Genomic DNA, 19587 nt, shown 5'->3' with positions numbered 1-19587 from the left:
GTCAAAGCCTCAGATATTAACCATTCCATTTGGGTGAAAGCTCACGAAATTTTTTTTTTTTTTTAACTCGAGAATCCTCTATAACTCATCATTTCGACCTTTTGATGTATGGACATGAAGAAAAAAGAAATTTCGAATAAAAAAACAGTGTATCTTGTAACAAGTTCTCTAGATTATTTATTTTTAATATTTTCAAAGTTTTTTTTGGTTTGTTCGATTTTGTATAATTTTTTAAATAATTAGGGATAAAAATAGATTTTCAAACCATCATAACGTGTCATCTGTAAGAAAATTTTAAAGGTCTGCCTTATTTCTACAGGAGGCAACCTTATACTAAACTCACCTTTTAATATTTTATTTGGGTGCAATTTGTATAAAGCCGAAGCTGTAAACAATCAAACTAAAACGCACCTTCAAATAATGTCGAGAAATGTGGTTTCAATATTGGAAATCTTTGTGACGGCCTTAAAATATATTTTCATCTCTGCTTAAAAAATTTAAAGCTTAAAAAATAGTGTAGTTCTATGAAAATGTTGAAAATTGACGGTCCAAAAACTCATTACAAGATGCACTATTTCCAAAACTTAAAATCCATTTATTTCTCGTGTATATACATTTTGAGGTCAAGATGTTGAATTTAACGACATTTGGGAATCAAAACAACCTCTTCTAGTGAAATTTTTGAAGTGAGCCCTAATTTGATTGTTTAGAGCCTTGCACTTATATAAAATTTTTCCTTAATATTTTACCCATTGTGTTTTGATTTAATTTCAAAATGCTTACTCATGATTTTTAATTGGATTGTAAAAGGAAAAAGTTTATATAAGGTTGCAACCTTAAAATGTAGAATTAAAGGTGTGCTTCAAAAATAGTTCATAAAAAATTGTCTGGATGTTGGAAAACCCTCTAATTGATCATCCCGATATCGAGATTATGAATACAAAAAGAAAAAAAGATTTTGAGTCCGTGAAATAGTGATCTTGCAACATATTATCTGGACCGTCCATTTTCAAGATTTTCATATACTTATAGATCTACAAGATTTGAACCATTTTTTGGAGTTTAAAATAGAGATGAAAATAGATTCTTTGGAGTTTTTTGGAGTTTATAATTAGAGATGAAAATAGATTCTTAAGCCATTTTAAGAATTTTTTATATCAAAATTATATTTATGATAAAATTTAGAGGTATGCCATAATTGGATAGTTTAAGGTGCAACTTTGTGCAAACCACACCCATAGTACAAAAGGATACATATTAAATAATTGAACAGTGATGCAAAAAAGGGACTAAGAAAAGGCTTGTTGGAAAAATACACAACTACGACATTTCACGCAATTAAAAATATTAAAAAATGAAAGGTTTGTTGGCATCATCGAGGTTTAAAAAAGTTCAGAAGCGCTTGCCGTGGTCCATATCCATCGGTTTGGGAGATGCAAGTAAACTGTCCTGTGCCCAAATGCTTGCATATTATACAAAGCCCGTACCTTAACATTTATAACTCGCTTTATAACTATGGGTGTTCATAATTTAGTGAAAGTAACGGAGCAAATAGAAATATTCACATATGTGCCACCCATATATAAAACATATGTTATGTTAAGCATATAATCATGATCTGATGATTCAAGCTCGGATGAACCTATTATGGCCATGGGACTGCATAATATTTATTGTACTAAAACAATCATCCTTAAGATATGAAATTAGGCACCTAGAATTGTGTTAGAAGTTAAAAACAAATCCCTTTTAAAAAGTCTGAATGGGGCTCAATAGCAAACGCTAATTGCCTAAATTCATATGTACTATCATGATTATAACCTTCTTTCACGAAAGACTACTAGCCTTATTGTATATTTTTATTCAATTGAACCACCTGGGAAGCTTTTATTGTGGTAGAAACACACATTAATTACAACTTTACAAGCGATCGTGAATTACATGTTTTATACGTTTAACTATAAAAAAAAAAAAAGAAGAAGAACGCTACAAAGACCATCAAATCAATGGATTGCATAATATAAGATCATTTACTCCTAGTACCATAAAATCAATGGATTGCATAAAATAAGATTATTTATTTCTAATATAAGAAGATCACAACCACACTTAGGTGTCGATTACACCTAACTGTCAGATACAAAGTTGGGTATTTAAGCGTGAGTTACAAAGTTCAAATAAAATATTTTCCAAAAGCGTACCTCCAATAGCTCGCCCATGAATACCTAACTTTACATGTAACAGCACAGTGTGATTGTCACTTTCTTTTTTTTTAATTATGATATACTTTTGGCATATTTAATTCTAAAACGCCCTTTATTGAGGTAGGAATACCCATTAAATTCAAGTGGGCATGAAATTTATGTTTGGAGACCATAGTTGTCACCATGAATATGCAACGACCCTTATCCGACCCTAATTACACATGTCACCAAACAATACACAAGTATCAAAGTATCACATGAAACAAACACTTCTCCAAGGACACTTACACTTTTACATCCAAATTTCAACAAACTTCTGACTCTTTCTTAGTTACAAGCCATGGCTAGAAAGAGAAAGTGCTTAGCTCAAAAACCCATACAATGATGACAGCCCATGGCCCCTATGAAAAGAGAGCTACTATTTGCTAAATATAGTATGAAACTCCTAAAAATATTTGAGCATAGAAAGAGGTATAAACTTCAAAAACCCTAAATAAGAGGTGTTAAGAGAGAGTTGGAATAAACATAATCATCTATCACTTTCAAACAGTATGTAATCACCGTCAGTGTTAATATAGAGAGAGATGTGATCTACGGCTTATGGTGCTCCTGAGTATATATGTAGTCCAAGTGAGCATCTGCAAGCTCCCTTCTCCTCAAACACTCATTGAAATCTTTGGCTTCACACTCTTCTTGTCCAAGAAGCTGCAAGAGAGAGAGAAGGAGGGGTTTTAGCCTTTGTTATAAAAAACCCAACACCAAATAGAAAAACAAATCAAAGTTAGCATACATTTTGCATGTTTTCTTCATTAAAAAAGCCTTCATTTGGAGATTCAAGCTTTGCCAAACCACCTTCTCTCTCGTCAATTTTATCTGTAAACAGTGAGATGAAGATTGTGAGATTGACCCAACAAAAACGCATAGATTTTTTTCTTTTTTTAAAAACATTTGAGTACTAAGAAACCACAAGGAGTTGCAGACATATATATACATATATATAAGAGAGAGAGAGATGGGTAAAGGGCTTTGTACCTTTTGGTGGAGTTACTAGACGAGTAGCCTTAGTAGATGTGCAGAAGAATAAGATAAAAAGAAGCACAGGGAGTTGCAGATGTAGAGTAATATGCTTACTGGCCATGGTAAAAGAGAGAGAGAAGAGGCTTCAGGTGTTTGTTTTTATTTGAGCATTAAGAAGGAGGAGACATGAGAGTTTAGGTTCTAGAGAGAGAGGGGATTTGAGAGTCTAAAGTAAATCTAGAGAGAGAGAGAGGAAACGAAAGAAGGCAATAAAAAAAAGAGAGAAGAGGAGGTGAGTTGTGGCCTGTGCAGAGTTTACAGGTATAAATACATGCAATGGCAAAAGAAGAGAGGGTAGTCACATGAGAAGGGCAGTTGCTGCACCACGTCACAGGGTGGGGACATATTATGAACCACTTTTTGAACCCAAATCGACGGCCCACATAGCCCCATCTCACACCCTTATCCAATCCACACCGTCCATCATACTGCACCAAAATTATCAAGAATAGTATTTTCAGGGCCCCACCATAACAAACAGATCTCACTCATGTGTCGCACACGTGCGCGGAAGGCAACGTGTTCGGCGTGAACCCCGCTCCGAAATTTCGGAAGTTTCGTCGAGGCCACTGATATCAGCCCATAGCTTTAAAATTTCGGAGCCCAGCTCCCAAACCTCGGACAAAATCAAAAATTTCGGACGTTTCGTCGTCGCCTCAAATGCGGCCCATAATCTTGAAATTTTGTAGAGTTTCGGTTTCGGCCCCGAAAACGAAATCAATCCTCGATGCTTTTTCAAATATTGGTCTCAATTTGGTCTTCCCTATAGGACCACAGTTTTGACCGTAGAAATATTTATAAAAGTGATGTATTTCTTGCAAATAAAAACAAAAAAAATGGACCTGTAAATAAATAATTATTAAAAACAAGGAAATTCCTTGCTAAAAATAATAATAAAAATAGACACCATAAAAAAACAATTACTAAAATTAGAAATTCTTTGAAAAAAATAATAATAAATATAGACCTATAAAGAGCTTTTAGTCTTATAAGTCAACCTTTGTGTGTGTAGGCCACAGCTGGACCTCATAATCACAAACTTCTTCTTTTGCACGCGCGTGAAAGCTGCCAAACCAAGTGAAATCTTTTTAGGGCAAATAGGTCCCACATATTGTCAAATAACTTAAGGCCACTTAAGTATTCACCATTTATGTAGGGCAGTTCTAGAAGGCTGCCTACAAAATTTTGGGGTAATTAGGTACTATAGTGTCTCAAAATTTAAAATGATTTGAAGGAAAAAGTTTATTTAAGGCCGGGACTCTAAACAATCAAATTAAAGTGCATATCAAAAAATTATTAATAAGGGGTTGTTTTGATGCTGAAAAACCTTCAATTTGTTCATATCAATCTCAAGATGTATGGACATGAGAAAAAAGAGTTTTCAAGTATTGAAAATATAGCACCTTGTAATGTATTATCTAGACCGTCAATTATCAAGATTTTCATGTATTCATGGATATGCTTGATCAACACTATTTTTTAACTTTAAATTATATAATTAGAGATGAAAATAAATTTTCTAGCCGTCATAAGGATTTCTAATAATAAAACAACATATTTCGGTACTATTTAATGGTGCACCTGATTTTAATTGTTTAGAGCCTTGGCCTTATACAAACCATACGCTTATTTGAATGCTCTAGTTACTAGTTAGTTTGTGGAAGAGCCTATATTGTATATAGTTATATGGAAATGTATTCAATGAAACTATTTACTTTTGATACATGGAGGTCATAATCATCATTAACTATTAGATTTAAAATTGGGTGGCTGATGATATAACATTGTTTGGAGCCAAAGTTTAAAAGAAAATTTATCTAATGTTGTAACACATTTTTGGATTTTACATCCAATGGCTAAAAAAGATTGTGACCTCTTTATACTAAAAATCAATGGTCTCATTATATACTTATATGTTTTGTATAGTTTAACTATAATTCTTTTACCCATAAGGGATAGTTCACTGGTGGCACATATGGTATTTTATCTGGTTAGGTGACTAGGTCTCGTGGCAACATGGACTTGCATTTACATGGTTTTTGGCATAAATCAGACATAAGAAGGATATATACACATATGATTGATACTTTATTAATTTAGATACTTTAAATAGTATTTGTGTGTCTAAATGATGTACAGATGTGTCATGTTTGAATAATTAATATTAAAATTAGCATTTTTACTATTGATATCTAGATCTAAAACAAAAAAAATGTAGTTGATTAGTTCCACGAAAGTGAATCGAAACAATGAACAAACAACTTACACAAGCCCATTATTACTATAATTGATAATCATGGCCTCCTTACAAAGCCATTTTCCATCATTTTTCTAATTTTCTTCCAATTGTCAAAAACTAAAAGAAAAAGGAAACTAGCTAACCGTTGAAAAGGATAAAGTTTATATAAGAGCGAGGCCCTAAACAATAAAATTAAGGCGTACCTTAACATTTCACTGGAAGTTGTTTCGATCCCTAAAAATATTCAAATTGATCATGTCGACCTCAAGATGCTTGGACATGAGAAGAAATGGAATTGAAACCTTGGAATACATCTTGTAATGTATTTTTGGACTGTCAATTTTCAAAATTTTCAAGTGTTTATAGATCTGCTTGATTTACCATATTTTTTAAGCTTTAAATTTTATAATTAGAGATGAAAATAACCTTTAAGGTTATCATAAAGATTTTCGGTTCTAAAACATCTTTCAATACTATTTAAAAGTATGCCTTACTTTGATTGTTTAAGGCCTCAGCCTTATGCAAACCACACCCACAATTAAATAGTACATTTTATTTCACCCAAAAACAAAAGTGTATTTTGTGGCAAAGCAAATGACCACCTCATCCAAAAGTAAATCTTTGAGCCGTCTCCCTTTTGCTTTCCCTACTTGTATTTTAACAAACAAGGAGGGGCTTTAGTTCTCGAGGTTGAATTTCTTAAGATTGGCTTTTGGCTTTCAAAATGAGGGCAACTATGCATTTAATACTATTATTTATATGATAAGATCTTGTGTATATCAAAGAGTCTCAAATAAACTTATGCCATTTATGCATCCATGGGAGCCATGGTCAAGCCACTAGAACCTAGAGACAATATAAACAATAGAGCACATACACATGCTCTTGCAGGATCATACTATACATTAACTCTCTCGGGCAAAAGAGTTGCTTATAAGAATTTCCTTGATAAACCTTTGTGATCCATCTAAGAATCACTGGATGGTTATTAGGAAAGAAAGTTCAGATTTTGAGTTCCTCACACTGAGGCACACAAAGTGTGTGATTTGAATTTTTCTTTTTCTTTTTTTTCTTTTTGAGGTTCGTCCCTAGATTCAAGAGGTTCTATCTCCAAAAATTGGAATTCAAAAAGCATACGCCCTGGGGAGCAAATGTACAGTGTAATCCTACGGGAGCAAAACATCATTTCACCATAAACTTATTGATGCGTGTTTGGATTGTCTTGCTAAGTGGCTTTTTTTTTTTTTTTTTTTTGCCATTACCACTACATTGGAGAGACCTTAGGGGCTTGTGGTTGAGGTTCTATTTGGGGTGTGTATCTTTGGAAAGATAAGGGAGACAAAACATGAATACTAAGAGAAGCAAAAGGTTTAGAGAGAGAAACATGACTTAGCAAAATGTTTAGAAAGAGAAACATGACTTGTCATTCCATAAACTCTTTTATCTTGGGATTCCTCCTCTCAATCTCTCCCCTTTTCATGTCAAAGCCAGAAATTGGGAGAAGTGTTGGCCTATCTTTCCAACTCACCAAGCATTTGTTTTGGTCTTTATGAGGTGTGCAAAATAACTAGTTTTCTAAAGTATTTCTGGTGGTCATGTAGGAGCATACTAGATACTTGCTCTCTCAGGCAAAAGCGCCAAAGAAGATTTGCTTGATCGTCAAATTTTAGAATCCACTTTAGAATCACAAGATGAGTAATTTCAAAACACCCAGTTCTGGCCATCCAAAAACTAGAATATCTATTTTCTATTGTCAGACATTTATTTGTCTTCGGGAAAATATAAAGTGTCTTTTTCTTTTTCTTGGCTAAATAGGTCACACTAACGAAATTAGCGATAATACAAATATTCATAGATAGGATTTTACATGAGGGAGTAACTGCATAAGATGCTCCCCTCGGAGCACATAATCTTTGGCAATAACCTTTTTTTGCTTTTGTGACGCCTTCTCGAGGAAGGAGAGAATAATGTCTGGTTGTCTCAAAAAATGTGGGAACCGTATAAAGTAAGGAGGGGCATCAAATTCCAAACATGTTTGCCACTATTCCAATTAAAAGAATTATATGAATATTTAAGGAATCAAGGGTTATTTATCTATACTACATTATTAAGTCAGGGAGTAAAAATGTATCGCAAAAATAAAAAGAGGCCCTAATTTTATAGAACATGTAGGACACATTCCCATCATTAAAGAGATATGGTATGCACTTATTCTGGTGAATAGTAAAGTGGATGACAAAAAATAAAGAGTATATTCTGGTGAATAGTAAAGTGGATGACAAAAAATAAAGAGTATATATATATATATATATTATGCTCCATTGGGATCTTTTCACCTACTCCCAATTGTAGAAAACCTACTTGCTAGGACTTTTTTGTGCAGAAGTTCGGGATATATGTGTGTGTTATCATATGCTTATTTTCATGGAAAGAAATTTGGGATCTGAGTTCTTAAACACTATATCTTTTCCTCTTAAAATTAGACAGTTTGTATTCAATCTTGGGACTCTTTGTTTTTTTTGAGACAGTTTTATATTTATTTTTTTCCGTTTGAAAATTAGACGGTTTGTGTTCAATCTTGGGACTCTTTGTTTTTTCTAAGACACAAAGTTTTATATTTATTTTTTCCCGTTTGAAAATTAGACGGTTTGTGTTCAATCTTGGGACTCTTTTTTTTTCATGAGACACAGAGTTTTTTATTAGTTTTTTTCCCTTTGAAGTTGCTTATTAGGTTCTAGAAGTTACATCCCCAAATTTTAGGTCCAAAAAAGTATATTTAACATAAAGTTTTATTCTGAGGGAGCATATGCACAGCATGCTCCCATTGAAGCAACAAATATTTTCACATAAATAAATCACGTAGGCACAGTGGAGTTATCCAAGAATAAGTAGTTAAAAGATTTCATGCTCCGTGGGAGCATACTATCTGTTTAATCCCTCAAGTAAATCTCAATCCAAGCGTAATTTTTTAGTGCACCAACTACTGGAGATATATTTTCTTTGACCTATAAAGCAAATTCAAAAGGAAAGAAACTCAAATGCATTGTCTGAACCTAAAAAACATACCGTCTTAAAATCAACACAAACCACTATATTTTTGGTGAGCCAGATCTAACTATTAACCAATTCAAAATCCACTATTTTTCTTTTTTAAATAATCACATAGTGATTCTCAAATAGATTTTGAATTTCAGTTCCATTAAATAGGTCCTAAGTAGGTTTTTTTCCCTGAGGAAACAAGTTGACAGTAATGTCCTGCGGGAGGTTGGAGATTTCAATGTTACGAGCATATGTGGAGCACATGTCAAGTGAAGGTGAAACGCAAGTGAAATGTGTGTGATGCATAGTGAAACAAGGGTGAAAAGAATGCGAAACTCAAGTGAGACTTGTGAAATGATGTGAAACTCAAAACCGACTTGATTGATGATGTATATTAGTTTATAATTTAATTTTGTTCATTAGTGCTTAAACGATCAAAAAACTTATATGTATGTTTTGGATTATACTTCAAAGAATATACAGGAAAGTAGACTTAGATTTGCTCGAGTTCTTTCAGGTTGGCAAGTTGCCTCATTCGAGTCTGTCCGAAACTTCAAGGTACATGATTTATATATTTTTTAAATTTTTTTTATCAAAATACCTATAAGAGACGAACTTTTTAACATTTTACCTATTTGCAGCAATTCGAACTCAAAATCATTGGGTTTTTGAAGGGTATTTTGAAATTAAAGTGGCACCACAAGTAAATCATATGCATACAGGAGAGTACACAACTCAAGCAAAGTGGCCTATCGATTTGAGATTTTTGGGACACCATTTTGATAGAGGGAAATGTTAGGTTTGTGTGGCCATTAAAGGCTTTATGAGTACTTGTAAATGAAATTATACAATAGAATATTAACTCAATGGAAGTGTGGTCATGTGTAGACCATACTAAGCAAATGATATTTGCTGATACTAGACTATGCTTGACGTGCTATGTCAGTCTGGTTGAGGAAAACTCATGTTACATGGGCATAGAGAAACAAACCGATAAAGGTTGGATGTGTCATCCCTTGATGAGGTCGAAGTAAGCCCATAAGAGTGAGCCAAGGGATTGTGTGATCCTTATATGTGATGGAGGCCTTCAGAGATGGGGCCAAAGCCTCATCCGTGTGTTATCACACGTACACATTAATAGTTGTTTTCAGGAAAGTGAACCACCTTTCAGGGTGAAGCATGTGTATCTGTGAGACATAACCCTTATGCACCATCGAGGCAAAGATTGCATTAGGTCAGGATGACCTTGGTTTCGTATCCAAGGGGAACCTGAAATACATAGGCAGGGACTACGACCCTTTGCTCATTGGCCCGACTTTGGTGACTCACTAATGATCTTCTGCATGGATTGTGGGTCATGAGCAACGCTGAGTTGGTTTGAGAAAGCATGTATGGTTCGTACTCCACAGTTGGAGGTGGAATGCCCCGGTACACATTTATTCATAAATCATATCGATCATTTTCCCATCAAAGTATCTAATTTTGTTTATTTTAATAATATATGATTTTTAAAATTATTATTTGATTTTTTCTAAATATCTAGATATTTTATTTATCAATTTTGAATCCATAAAAATAGAGATATTGATTTTTTACTAATTTAAATAGTCAAATATGAATTTTATAAATCTTTAAAAATATATATTATTTTAAAATTATATGGGAGGCCCAATAGGACTTGTGGGCCTACCATAGCAAATTAGGTGGGGCCCATTGGCATGCTCCACCTAGGGAACTTACTATTTTAACGGGCACTAGCTCTTGTCTTGTGGAATAAGAAAGATGTATTTTGAAAAGTTTGAGTCTTGTACAGATTTTGAATCAAATTTTTAGTATGTGTGAGAAGGCTTGAGCATAAAATAAGGAAATATAATATTATCATATATTAATTTCTTATTTGAATTAATTGATGGAAAAATAGTTTAGAAAGTGAGAGATAATGATTGTAGCACCTTTCATAAGATATTTGATGACCTATCTATGAAATGGACAGTCCATATCTCTTACCCCACAAGTCACCTAAGATCAATGGTATATATTCAATATCACATGAGTAGTAAACCAAGGAAAACCTAATAAACCTTAAATTTGTTTAAGTACTATAAAAGGGGTTGTACCCTACCCAAATCTCTACATCTTACAATTTTCAACTCTCTCATCCATCTAAGGGGGGCACGCCCCACACTAGGAAAATCTCTCTCTCTCTGGAAGCCTTCTCTCTCCCTAATGCAATCAAAGGGGGCAGACCCTACTCTGTCATCTCATGGTTCTTCTCTCATCATCTCTTATCTCACATTGGGTCTAAGTATATAGGGTGTGGTAGAAAGAGAAGCATCTCTATCAAACTAGGTTATCAAGGGGTTTACTTAGCTATTGAGTTTGTGATCAATGGGTTTATGTTTCATTTGTGTGGCTTATCCAAAACTTGATTTTCCGGTTGAGATTAAAGGTTGACCATTAGATCTCGCACCATAAGGCTCGGTGTGAAGTGTAAGAAGCCCGATTGAAGTAATCTCCTGCACCATCTTTTGTTTCTTACTTATTTGTTTATTGCTTTCTTTTTTTTCTTACTTATTTGTTTATTGCTTTATTCATTCCCAAGCATAAGTTGTGTCTTTTCTTTGTTAATGAAAGTGAGGTTTAGAATGGCTTCAAGTTCTTAAGATCTCATTGCATTCTTTTCTTTTTATTTTATTTGAAGTTATTATATTGTAAAAGGACTACTTGTGAGTGATTTAGGCCATGAAGAAAAAAAAAAGAATTGAAAAAAAAAAATAATAATATACTCCGGCTACATCACACGAGTCTTTCTTTCAAGAGAGAAGTCGAACTGTCTAAAAAAAACAGAAAAGAAGAAAGAAAGAAACCCCCTCTCTAAAATTATAACCCCAAATAGCCCTCTAGTCCTACAAATATCCCATGGAAACACTCAAGTTAAACAAAATATGATGTTTAACCCCTTCCTTACGTTTTCATTATACAAATTATAGAATTTATGCTCTTTTTTTCCTAATAACCTCATTATAAACATCGAGTTTGTGATATACCTCTTTTAGCTTACGAATGAGGTTCACGAGATGAGAGAGATAAGTATTTAGGGAAGTTTGCTAGAGAGAGGGGGAGGAAGAGGTTCACGGGTGAGGAAGAAAGAGAAAGACAATGGGAACTTTTCCATGATTTAGATAATAGGGTGATTAAAAAAAAAAGTAAATTTTATAATTTGAACAGTAGAAAAGGTCAGTAGGGTTAACTTAGAGGGTTCTATAGGATGTTTGTAGGACCAGAGAGTTACTTAGAATCATAATTTTAGAGAGGGGGTTTACATTTTTTTTAAGATAGAGAGAGAGGGGTTAAAATCATAGTTATCAACACCATCAAATCCACAATTTGACTGGTCAAACTGCCGACAAGTATCTTGGCCAGTTTGGTCCAAAGTAAAAATCAAATTTGGTAGCAAACAGTTAAAACCAGTATTTGGTAGGTCCAACTGCTAGTTTTGACTAGTTCAATTAGGCAAACAAAATGGTAACTTTTTTTCTAATATATTATATCGTTTTAAATTATTATCTATATCTTTAAAAAAAAATTGGTAAAATTATTACGGTCAATAGACTACTCGATTCGAACTAAACCAAACCTCTCACTAATTCGATGATCGATCCGATCAGCAGTTGAAATCACTAGGCAATGCAATTGTATAACTTCACTCCCGCAAAGCAAATATTCTATTTACACCTTCTTGCAAATGATAAGTCGCATACCGAGTCTTTTTCTTTCTTTTTTATTTTCAATTGGTTAGTGAGTTGAATTGCTCGCATCTATAAAATTTGGCCACCTAAAAATACTTTCTAGATTCCTAAAAATACTTTAGCTAGAGTTTTCCCCGAGGGAATAAATATCATTAATCTCCAATAGGAGTCCATAATCCATTCACATTTTTAAAACACTATTTTCAAACCTTTTTATTACTTCCTCCTTTATCACCCTCCATCCTTTTTGTATCACAAGTTCATGTGCTCAAGTCACACTATACAAATTTTAAGAGAAGTTCATTTAAGAGCAGATTATTATGTCAAATTGTAAGAATTTAGGGGCTAAGAAATAAGATTATCAAAGAAAAGACTTGCCCAAATGTGATTAAGAAATCCCAAATTTGAGAACAGGAAAAAGCTTTGAAAGAAAGAAAGTCTTTAAAGTCTAAAAGCATACATAACAAAACTTATTTTTCCATGCAAATACAGGTCACAAGAAACCCCAAACCCAGCATGGTCGCCGTGTGTTATTTCCCGGGTTGTCAAATTCGTTTTGTTTTGGCTCGAGAGACCGAAGATTTCAGATTTTAGGCCTAGACCAAAGCATAGTGAAGCATGGTGTTGTCACGTTGGTCAGATTCGGTCCGCTTCGAGCCACTTCAGTCATATTTTTCATACCTCTTTGGCCTAAGCAAAGAAATATCCATATAAAAGTTTTTTTAAAAAATTTCCATTTTAAATTTTTTTATTATTTTTATATATAACTATCTAATTTATTTATGTTAAATTAAAAAAATATGAAGTCTTTTCTTAAATCGGCCGAAACACCGAGTTACTTCATTTTTCTCACCAAACCAAAGAAGACACCAAAGCAAATCTGACAACATAGGTTATTTCTTCGACAAAGTTCGGGCAAAACTTTTCTCAAACTTTGAATGCAGCCAATAGTAGATCCACTGCGTTTCGATTTCATATGAAGGTTAGCAAAAATTATGGCCTTTTTGTATAAAAAATAAAGGAAAAAGTTTATATAACAATACAACTTTATAATGTAGAACTATGGATGCACCTCAAAAATCCATTGGAAAAGGTAGTTTTAATGTTGAAAAACCCTTTGATTGATCATCTCGACATCGAGATGTATGACCATGAAACATTAAAAGATTTTAAGTCTCAAAGATAGTGCATTTTACAACATATTTATCTACACCGTCCATTTTCAAGATTTTCATATGTTTATAGATCTACTTGATTTTAACCATTTTTTTATTTTAAAATTTTATAATTAGATATAAAAATAGATTTTGAGATAATCCTAAGAATATTTTACATCAAAATTATATACCATGATAAAATTTGAAGGTGCACCTTACCTCTACAGCTATGGATGCATCCGTATGCCAACTGCACCAAAAAATAAATGGTCCTAATATACATTTATTTAGTACTCCTTCCGAATAAAGTTGCGAATAATGTATGCATGTTTGTTTGTTCAGCACACGCATATACTGTACATAGCCTTTATTTAACGATCACCATATATCCTCATCAATGGACGATGTAGATGAGACGAAGTTGGCTCATAATTAACATACTAGCATGAGAGTGGCAGCTTATCTCCCTCCATTGTTTAAGAGGAGACGAGGTAGATGGCCTATGTGCCCACAATGTACAAAATCTATTTGGCATCTTACTTAAAAAGATAAGGAAAAAGTTCGTATAAGGTTGGCACCTTAAATTGTAGAATTAAGGTGCTCTTCAAAACTCGATTGAAAAACGTGTCGATGTTGGAAATCATCTTGAAGTTGCGATGTATGCACAGATTTGTAGTCCAAAAAATAATACATTTTGCAACACACGATCTAGACAATATATTTTCAAGTTTTCATGGATCTACATAAAAAGGGCAAGTAATTGGTGAGGCATCGGCCCAAGCCAAAAAGGTGTGCAACCTCCTCATTTCTCCACAATTTGGATGATTAACGATCCAAAATATGTAAACCCATCTTCTTGACCCCCCAAGATCAAGTTCTTGTCTTGAAAAGAAACCTTGGTTTTGGATCCCTAAGAAAGCTCCATCATTATTTCCATCTGACCTAGATCATTCATTTCAACCAATGAGTTAAAAAGCGTCGAGTCGACACAAAATCGTCTCGTTCAATTTTGGAATTAGTCACCCCATGCCAATTCTGTTAAAATATAAGAAATTGACCAGTTCTAGAATAGAACTAGCAATTTGCTATAGTAAAATGCCTTTTTGCTATATAGTAAAAGCATTGGGTCATCGATCTGGACCGGTCTTTAGTCGGTTCATTGTTTTTGCATGTGTTATTTCACCACTTCACTATTTTTTCAACATAGTAAAATGGTGCTCCAGACCACGGTCGAACCAATTTTTGCGTTGCCTGATCTAGGTCATTGATCTGTTTTTTTAAATCACCGAATTCAACGTTCAGAGTTGCATCATTTTAAGAGTTCGAATCCATATCCTCATTAAAAAGGATCCGCAGGGGTTTAAAATGGGCGTCGGTCCTCAACCCATCAAAAACATGGATTTCAAGAGAGTTGTGTTTGGTTTTAGCATGATTTGAATGAATGTTGCTCTCTTAAGTTGAGTGTTGAGATTAATTCCATCTCATAAATAATATACAACAAAAAAACACCAAAGATATTAGCTCTTTAACATATCAATCATTTTTTTATTTAATTTTAAAATGCCCATCAAAGACACATAATCATGAATTCGAATAGTTGATATTTTAAGTCTGTTTTTGATAAATTAGTGAACGGATAAATAGTTGGTACCAGCGTTTAAAAAATCGCCGAGTCGAACAGGACTCGCCCGGTTCGACTCGGATTTCACGAAAATGGACCGGATCGTTTCAAGAATCGGGAATCGTCCGGTTCTAGAAAGAACCGGACGATTCCGCACAGTGACTCGCCGATTCACTGTGCGGAATCGGCGAGTCCGTGAAGAACACGGGTTGCACAATGTTCTTCACGGATTCTTTCAAATTTGTCATTTTTTGATCATTTTTTTTGTTTTTTTGGCATGTGATCTGATTTGCAGGCTGTAAACAGCTTTATTCAGCTTTTTCAAGAATTAAATGGTGGAAAAATTGGTTGTTTTTGGATCACAAAAATTTCGGGGTTTAGGGTTTCCGCCTTTTCTGAAATTTCATGCCAAATAGGGCATGAATCTTTCAAAATTTGTAGGCATTTTGATCTTAAAGCTGTGAATCAAAACCTTTTGTTACTAATTTGTGATAATCGTTGAGAAAAACTGAGTTTTTTGGAGATTGAAGGCTTCGGTTCACAAAAACAGGTAAGAACTTTGGGTTTTTTTTTTTTTCCGCCATTTGATTTATTTCACGGCATATTTTGAACAAAATGAGTTCAATAATTAGGGTTTTTAATATTTATTGTGTCTAGTATGATTTAAAAATTTCAATTTTACGTAATCTAGTCAATTACAGCAAGAAATTTGATATGAACAGTGAGATGTCTGCGGAACCGAATTCCGCTGTTTTTTTTTTTTTTTTCCGCCTTTTGATTTTGTTTTCATGATATATTAGAAATAATGTGTTAGAAATTTAGGTTTTTGATTCCTTATATTGTTGTTTATCAGAAAATATACTCAATTGGATGTAATTTATTCACTTAGAGGTGAATTTTACAGTTAAAATCGCTTATGTAAAACGAACTCTGTGAAGAACAATTTTTTTTTATTTTTATTTTTATTTTTTTTATTGTAGCCCATGATAGAATTTTTTGTAATCCATGATCAAATTTTTTGTAATCCATGATCGAAATGTTTGTTTTTTTTTCTTGTAATCCATGATCGAATTTTATTTTTTATTTTTTATTTTTGTAACCCATGATAGAATTTTTTGTAATCCATGATCGAATGTTTTGTAATCCATGATCGAAATGTTTGTTTTTTTTTGTAATCCATGATCGAATTTTTTGTAATCCATGATAGAATTTTCTGGAATCCATGATCGACTTTTTTGTAATCCATGATCGAAATGTTTGTTTTTTTTAATTGTAATCCATGATCAAATTTTTTGTTTTTTTTTTTTTTTTGTAACCCATGATTGAATTTTTTGTAATCCATGATCGAATTGTTTTTTTCTGTTCTTGTAATCCATGATCGAATTTTTTGTTTTTTTATGTTTTTTTTTTTTTTTTTGTAATCCATGATCGAATTTTATGTAATCCATGATCGAATTTTTTGTAATCCATGATCGATTTTTTTGTAATCCATGATTGAATTTTTTGTAATCCATGATCGAATTTTTTGTAATCCATGATCGAATTTTTTGTAATCCATGATCGATTTTTTAGAAAATTTATGATTTTTTTTTTTAATCCATGATCGAACTTTTTGAAAATTTGTTAATTTTTTTTTTTAATCCATGATCGAATTTTTTGAAAATTTTCTGTACTTTTTTTTTTTTATTTCTTTTTATCCATGATCGAATTTTTTGAAAAATGATGATTTTTCGAAAAGATGTGAAAATCGTGATAAAGTTTTGATTATCATGATGTATTAAACATTTAAACCCAATTTTTAATTTTTATTGTTTGAGTTTGCTGTAAATTTTTTTTTTTTTTTTTCCATGATCGAATTTTTTGAAAAATGATGATTTTCCGAAAAGATGTGAAAATCGTGACAAGGTTTTAATTATCATGAGGTATTAAACCATATTTTAAATTTTTATTGTTAAAGTTTTTGTTGAAAAAATTGTATGTTGATGGATTATTTATGCAAAAAAATGCATGTTATTATATTTTCAATACAAAACTGTATTTTTTTTATCTGTTGTTCATGGATTTTTTAGTTGGAACGACTGATGTTAGCCGGCTCTTTGAAGAATTGTTTTTATTATTAATTTTTTAATACAAAAAATGTATGTTCTTGATAATTGAGTTGTAGCCATGTTTGGAGCTTGCATTTTGTATTATTCTAAATATTTGTAATTGATATGTACGAAAATGAATTGTTTTTAGATCGAATCAATGAATTGTCAAATGAATTCAATCAATGGCACCAGCGTGACCAAGAAGAACAACAACGTCGTCTATCATTTTATTTTTAGTTCGTATGTTACTAATTTTATGCTATATTGTAGTCCATGTATGTTGATATACTTATTCCATGATAATTCTATGTTTATCCTTTTGTGTGATGTAAATTAAATGTTGAATGGCGGTTCATGTAGGGAAAGAACATATCAATATTCGCATATTCATTCAAAAACATGAAAAATCTTAATGGAGTACCCTCATTTTTTATTGAATTCCTAAAAAATAATATTTATAATGAATTTTAATAATTTTTTCGGATTTTTTTGAAGCTTTATTCTGACCGATTCACCCTATTCCGATCCGGATCGCCGATTCGCCGATCCGGATCGTCGATTAGCCGATCCGGATCGGTTTTTGAAAAGCCCGATCCGGGTCACCGATCCGGTTTTTAAACCATTGGTTGGTACTTTAAGTGAGAATTTGCCCGCCCCGGGCGAACTGCTATAGTATCCATCCTATATTGTTTTTTAGGGTCTTAGAGACATTTGTTCGGACCCAAATTTTACACAGAATAACGTAAAACTTTCGGTCAAATCAAGATGAGACACACACCTTCTATCTTTCGCTAGGGGTGGCAACGGGTCTGGTCTGGCTGCCAAACCCGTATTGGACCCGACCTGAACCAAAAATAAAAAAATTATATATGTTGGTATGTGAATATCTCGGGTCCGTATTGATATACATTATTATGGATGTATGGGTATATATCTTTTGATAAAATTAGGTATCTAGAATATAAGAAGAGACCAAGTGAAAGTTATTTGATCATCAAGTTAGTTTGGTGATAATGCCTCCTACTATTTTCCTCTATCTTAAAAATCATGTCATATTTATCCTCAAATTGTATAATTATCCTTTATCTATAGAGATACTTATTGATGTAAACATTTATCCAAAAGAATGAAGATATAGCCGGTTGGGGCTTTGGATCCGTGGACATAAGGCTTCGGCCTGAGCCACGTAAATGTTGCGTTATCTCTTCTTCTCTTCATTCTATATTCCTACAAATTCTAACATAGTATCAGAGTCATTTCTTCCTTCCTCAGAGGCAGACGCCCCGTTCCTTCCTTCCTCCCCCGTTCATTCCTTCATCGAAAGAAGACGCTCGATCCCCCTAAAGACGTCAATATGGTCCCTTTTGTCACCTTTTGAAATATCAACAACAGACTGAAGTAGGAGTCTCGTCGTAATACATACCAATCTGCCATGGGGAAGCAAGTCATGGGCATTTATGTAACCAATTACCAGCTTCGAATGGATACTTTGGAGTATATTCTTTACTATCCTCAGAAGCCTCTTGTTACAACACGTGCAATGGAACGCCTACACTTTAGGCAGCTACCTGCTGGAATTAATGCCACTGTTGCAATTTCCTATTATTTGAGATGCAACCAAGAAGATTCTGTTATCATGAATCAGTCTTCAATAGATCGGGGATTTTTCCGATCATTTTTTTTCTATTCATACAAAGATGAAGAGAAGAAGTTCTTGCTCCCAGTTGGGTTGTTAGAGAGAAGAAAAATAAATGCTCGCGCCTCCTTTTATTGGTGCCATGGAGAGAGAGATTTTGAACACGGGAGGAGATTAAAAAAAAAAAAAACACCTTTTTCATCAAATGGTGTTGTTTATACTTTAGAGAGAGAAATAGGGGTGAGCAGAGCAATTTCCTTCTTTTTGATAGTTTGTAGAGAGAAAAAAAGAAAGATCTTAAACAAGTGAGAAGATATAATTTCCATTGCTGCTGTTTAGACTCAACACTTTAGAGAGAGGGAGAGAAGCAGAGACAAACCCTTCTTTTGAGAGAGAGACCCTTCAAGTTCTGATGGTGATCAAAGAGCATAGCTCCGTGGCATTGTTACTACATCTTCTTTTTGCGAGCAAGTGACTATCTTGTCGACAAAGACAAAGCCTAAGAAGTTAGGACTTATAGGCTCTGATGGTCAAAAGTATACCTAACTTCTAAAGGGCTGAGAAGACTTTTGTCTTGATGCAATAATTATGCAGTTGTTGTAAGCTATTAATGAGTTTTTTTCATCTGGCAGTATTATTATGTGTACGGGTTTGGTACCAAAGTCTCTCGTTTTGGGGTTGTTCTCTTAAAAAAAAAAAAAGTCTGAATTCTGTTTGCAAGGTCACCTCATTGACTAGATGTTCACCAATTTTGGATATTAATAGCATCAAAGAA

At 33.3% G+C, this 19587-nt stretch overlaps 1 protein-coding gene across 1 annotated transcript; it reads right to left on the bottom strand.

Annotated features, from left to right (window-relative positions):
• Window positions 1-2457: 2457 nt before the first annotated feature.
• On the bottom strand, window positions 2458-10441 carry PSK3 (PHYTOSULFOKINE 3 PRECURSOR). The gene is made up of 4 exons (XM_006851651.4): window positions 10371-10441; window positions 3237-3364; window positions 2995-3077; window positions 2458-2909 (listed from the first exon to the last, which is right to left on the bottom strand). The coding sequence occupies exons 1-4, from the start codon at window positions 10439-10441 to the stop codon at window positions 2796-2798; spliced, it is 396 nt and encodes a 131-aa protein (XP_006851713.2). The 3' UTR covers window positions 2458-2795.
• Window positions 10442-19587: the final 9146 nt, after the last annotated feature.

This window comes from Amborella trichopoda, chromosome 11 (genome assembly GCF_054954075.1).
Source record: "Amborella trichopoda isolate Santa Cruz 75 chromosome 11, AtrichopodaSantaCruz75HAP2 v2.0, whole genome shotgun sequence".
NCBI lineage: Eukaryota > Viridiplantae > Streptophyta > Magnoliopsida > Amborellales > Amborellaceae > Amborella > Amborella trichopoda.
This window is presented reverse-complemented; position numbering and strand designations above follow the sequence as displayed.

Coding starts and splice junctions, on each gene's coding strand:
- PSK3 (XM_006851651.4), bottom strand. CDS start 10,441: ATGATAATATTATATTTCCTTATTTTATGCTCAAGCCTTCTCACACAT. Junction 3,365..10,370: donor AAAAATTTGATTCAAAATCT/GTACAAGACTCA, acceptor AAACACCTGAAG/CCTCTTCTCTCTCTCTTTTA. Junction 2,910..2,994: donor ATGAAGAAAACATGCAAAAT/GTATGCTAACTT, acceptor TCTCTCTTGCAG/CTTCTTGGACAAGAAGAGTG.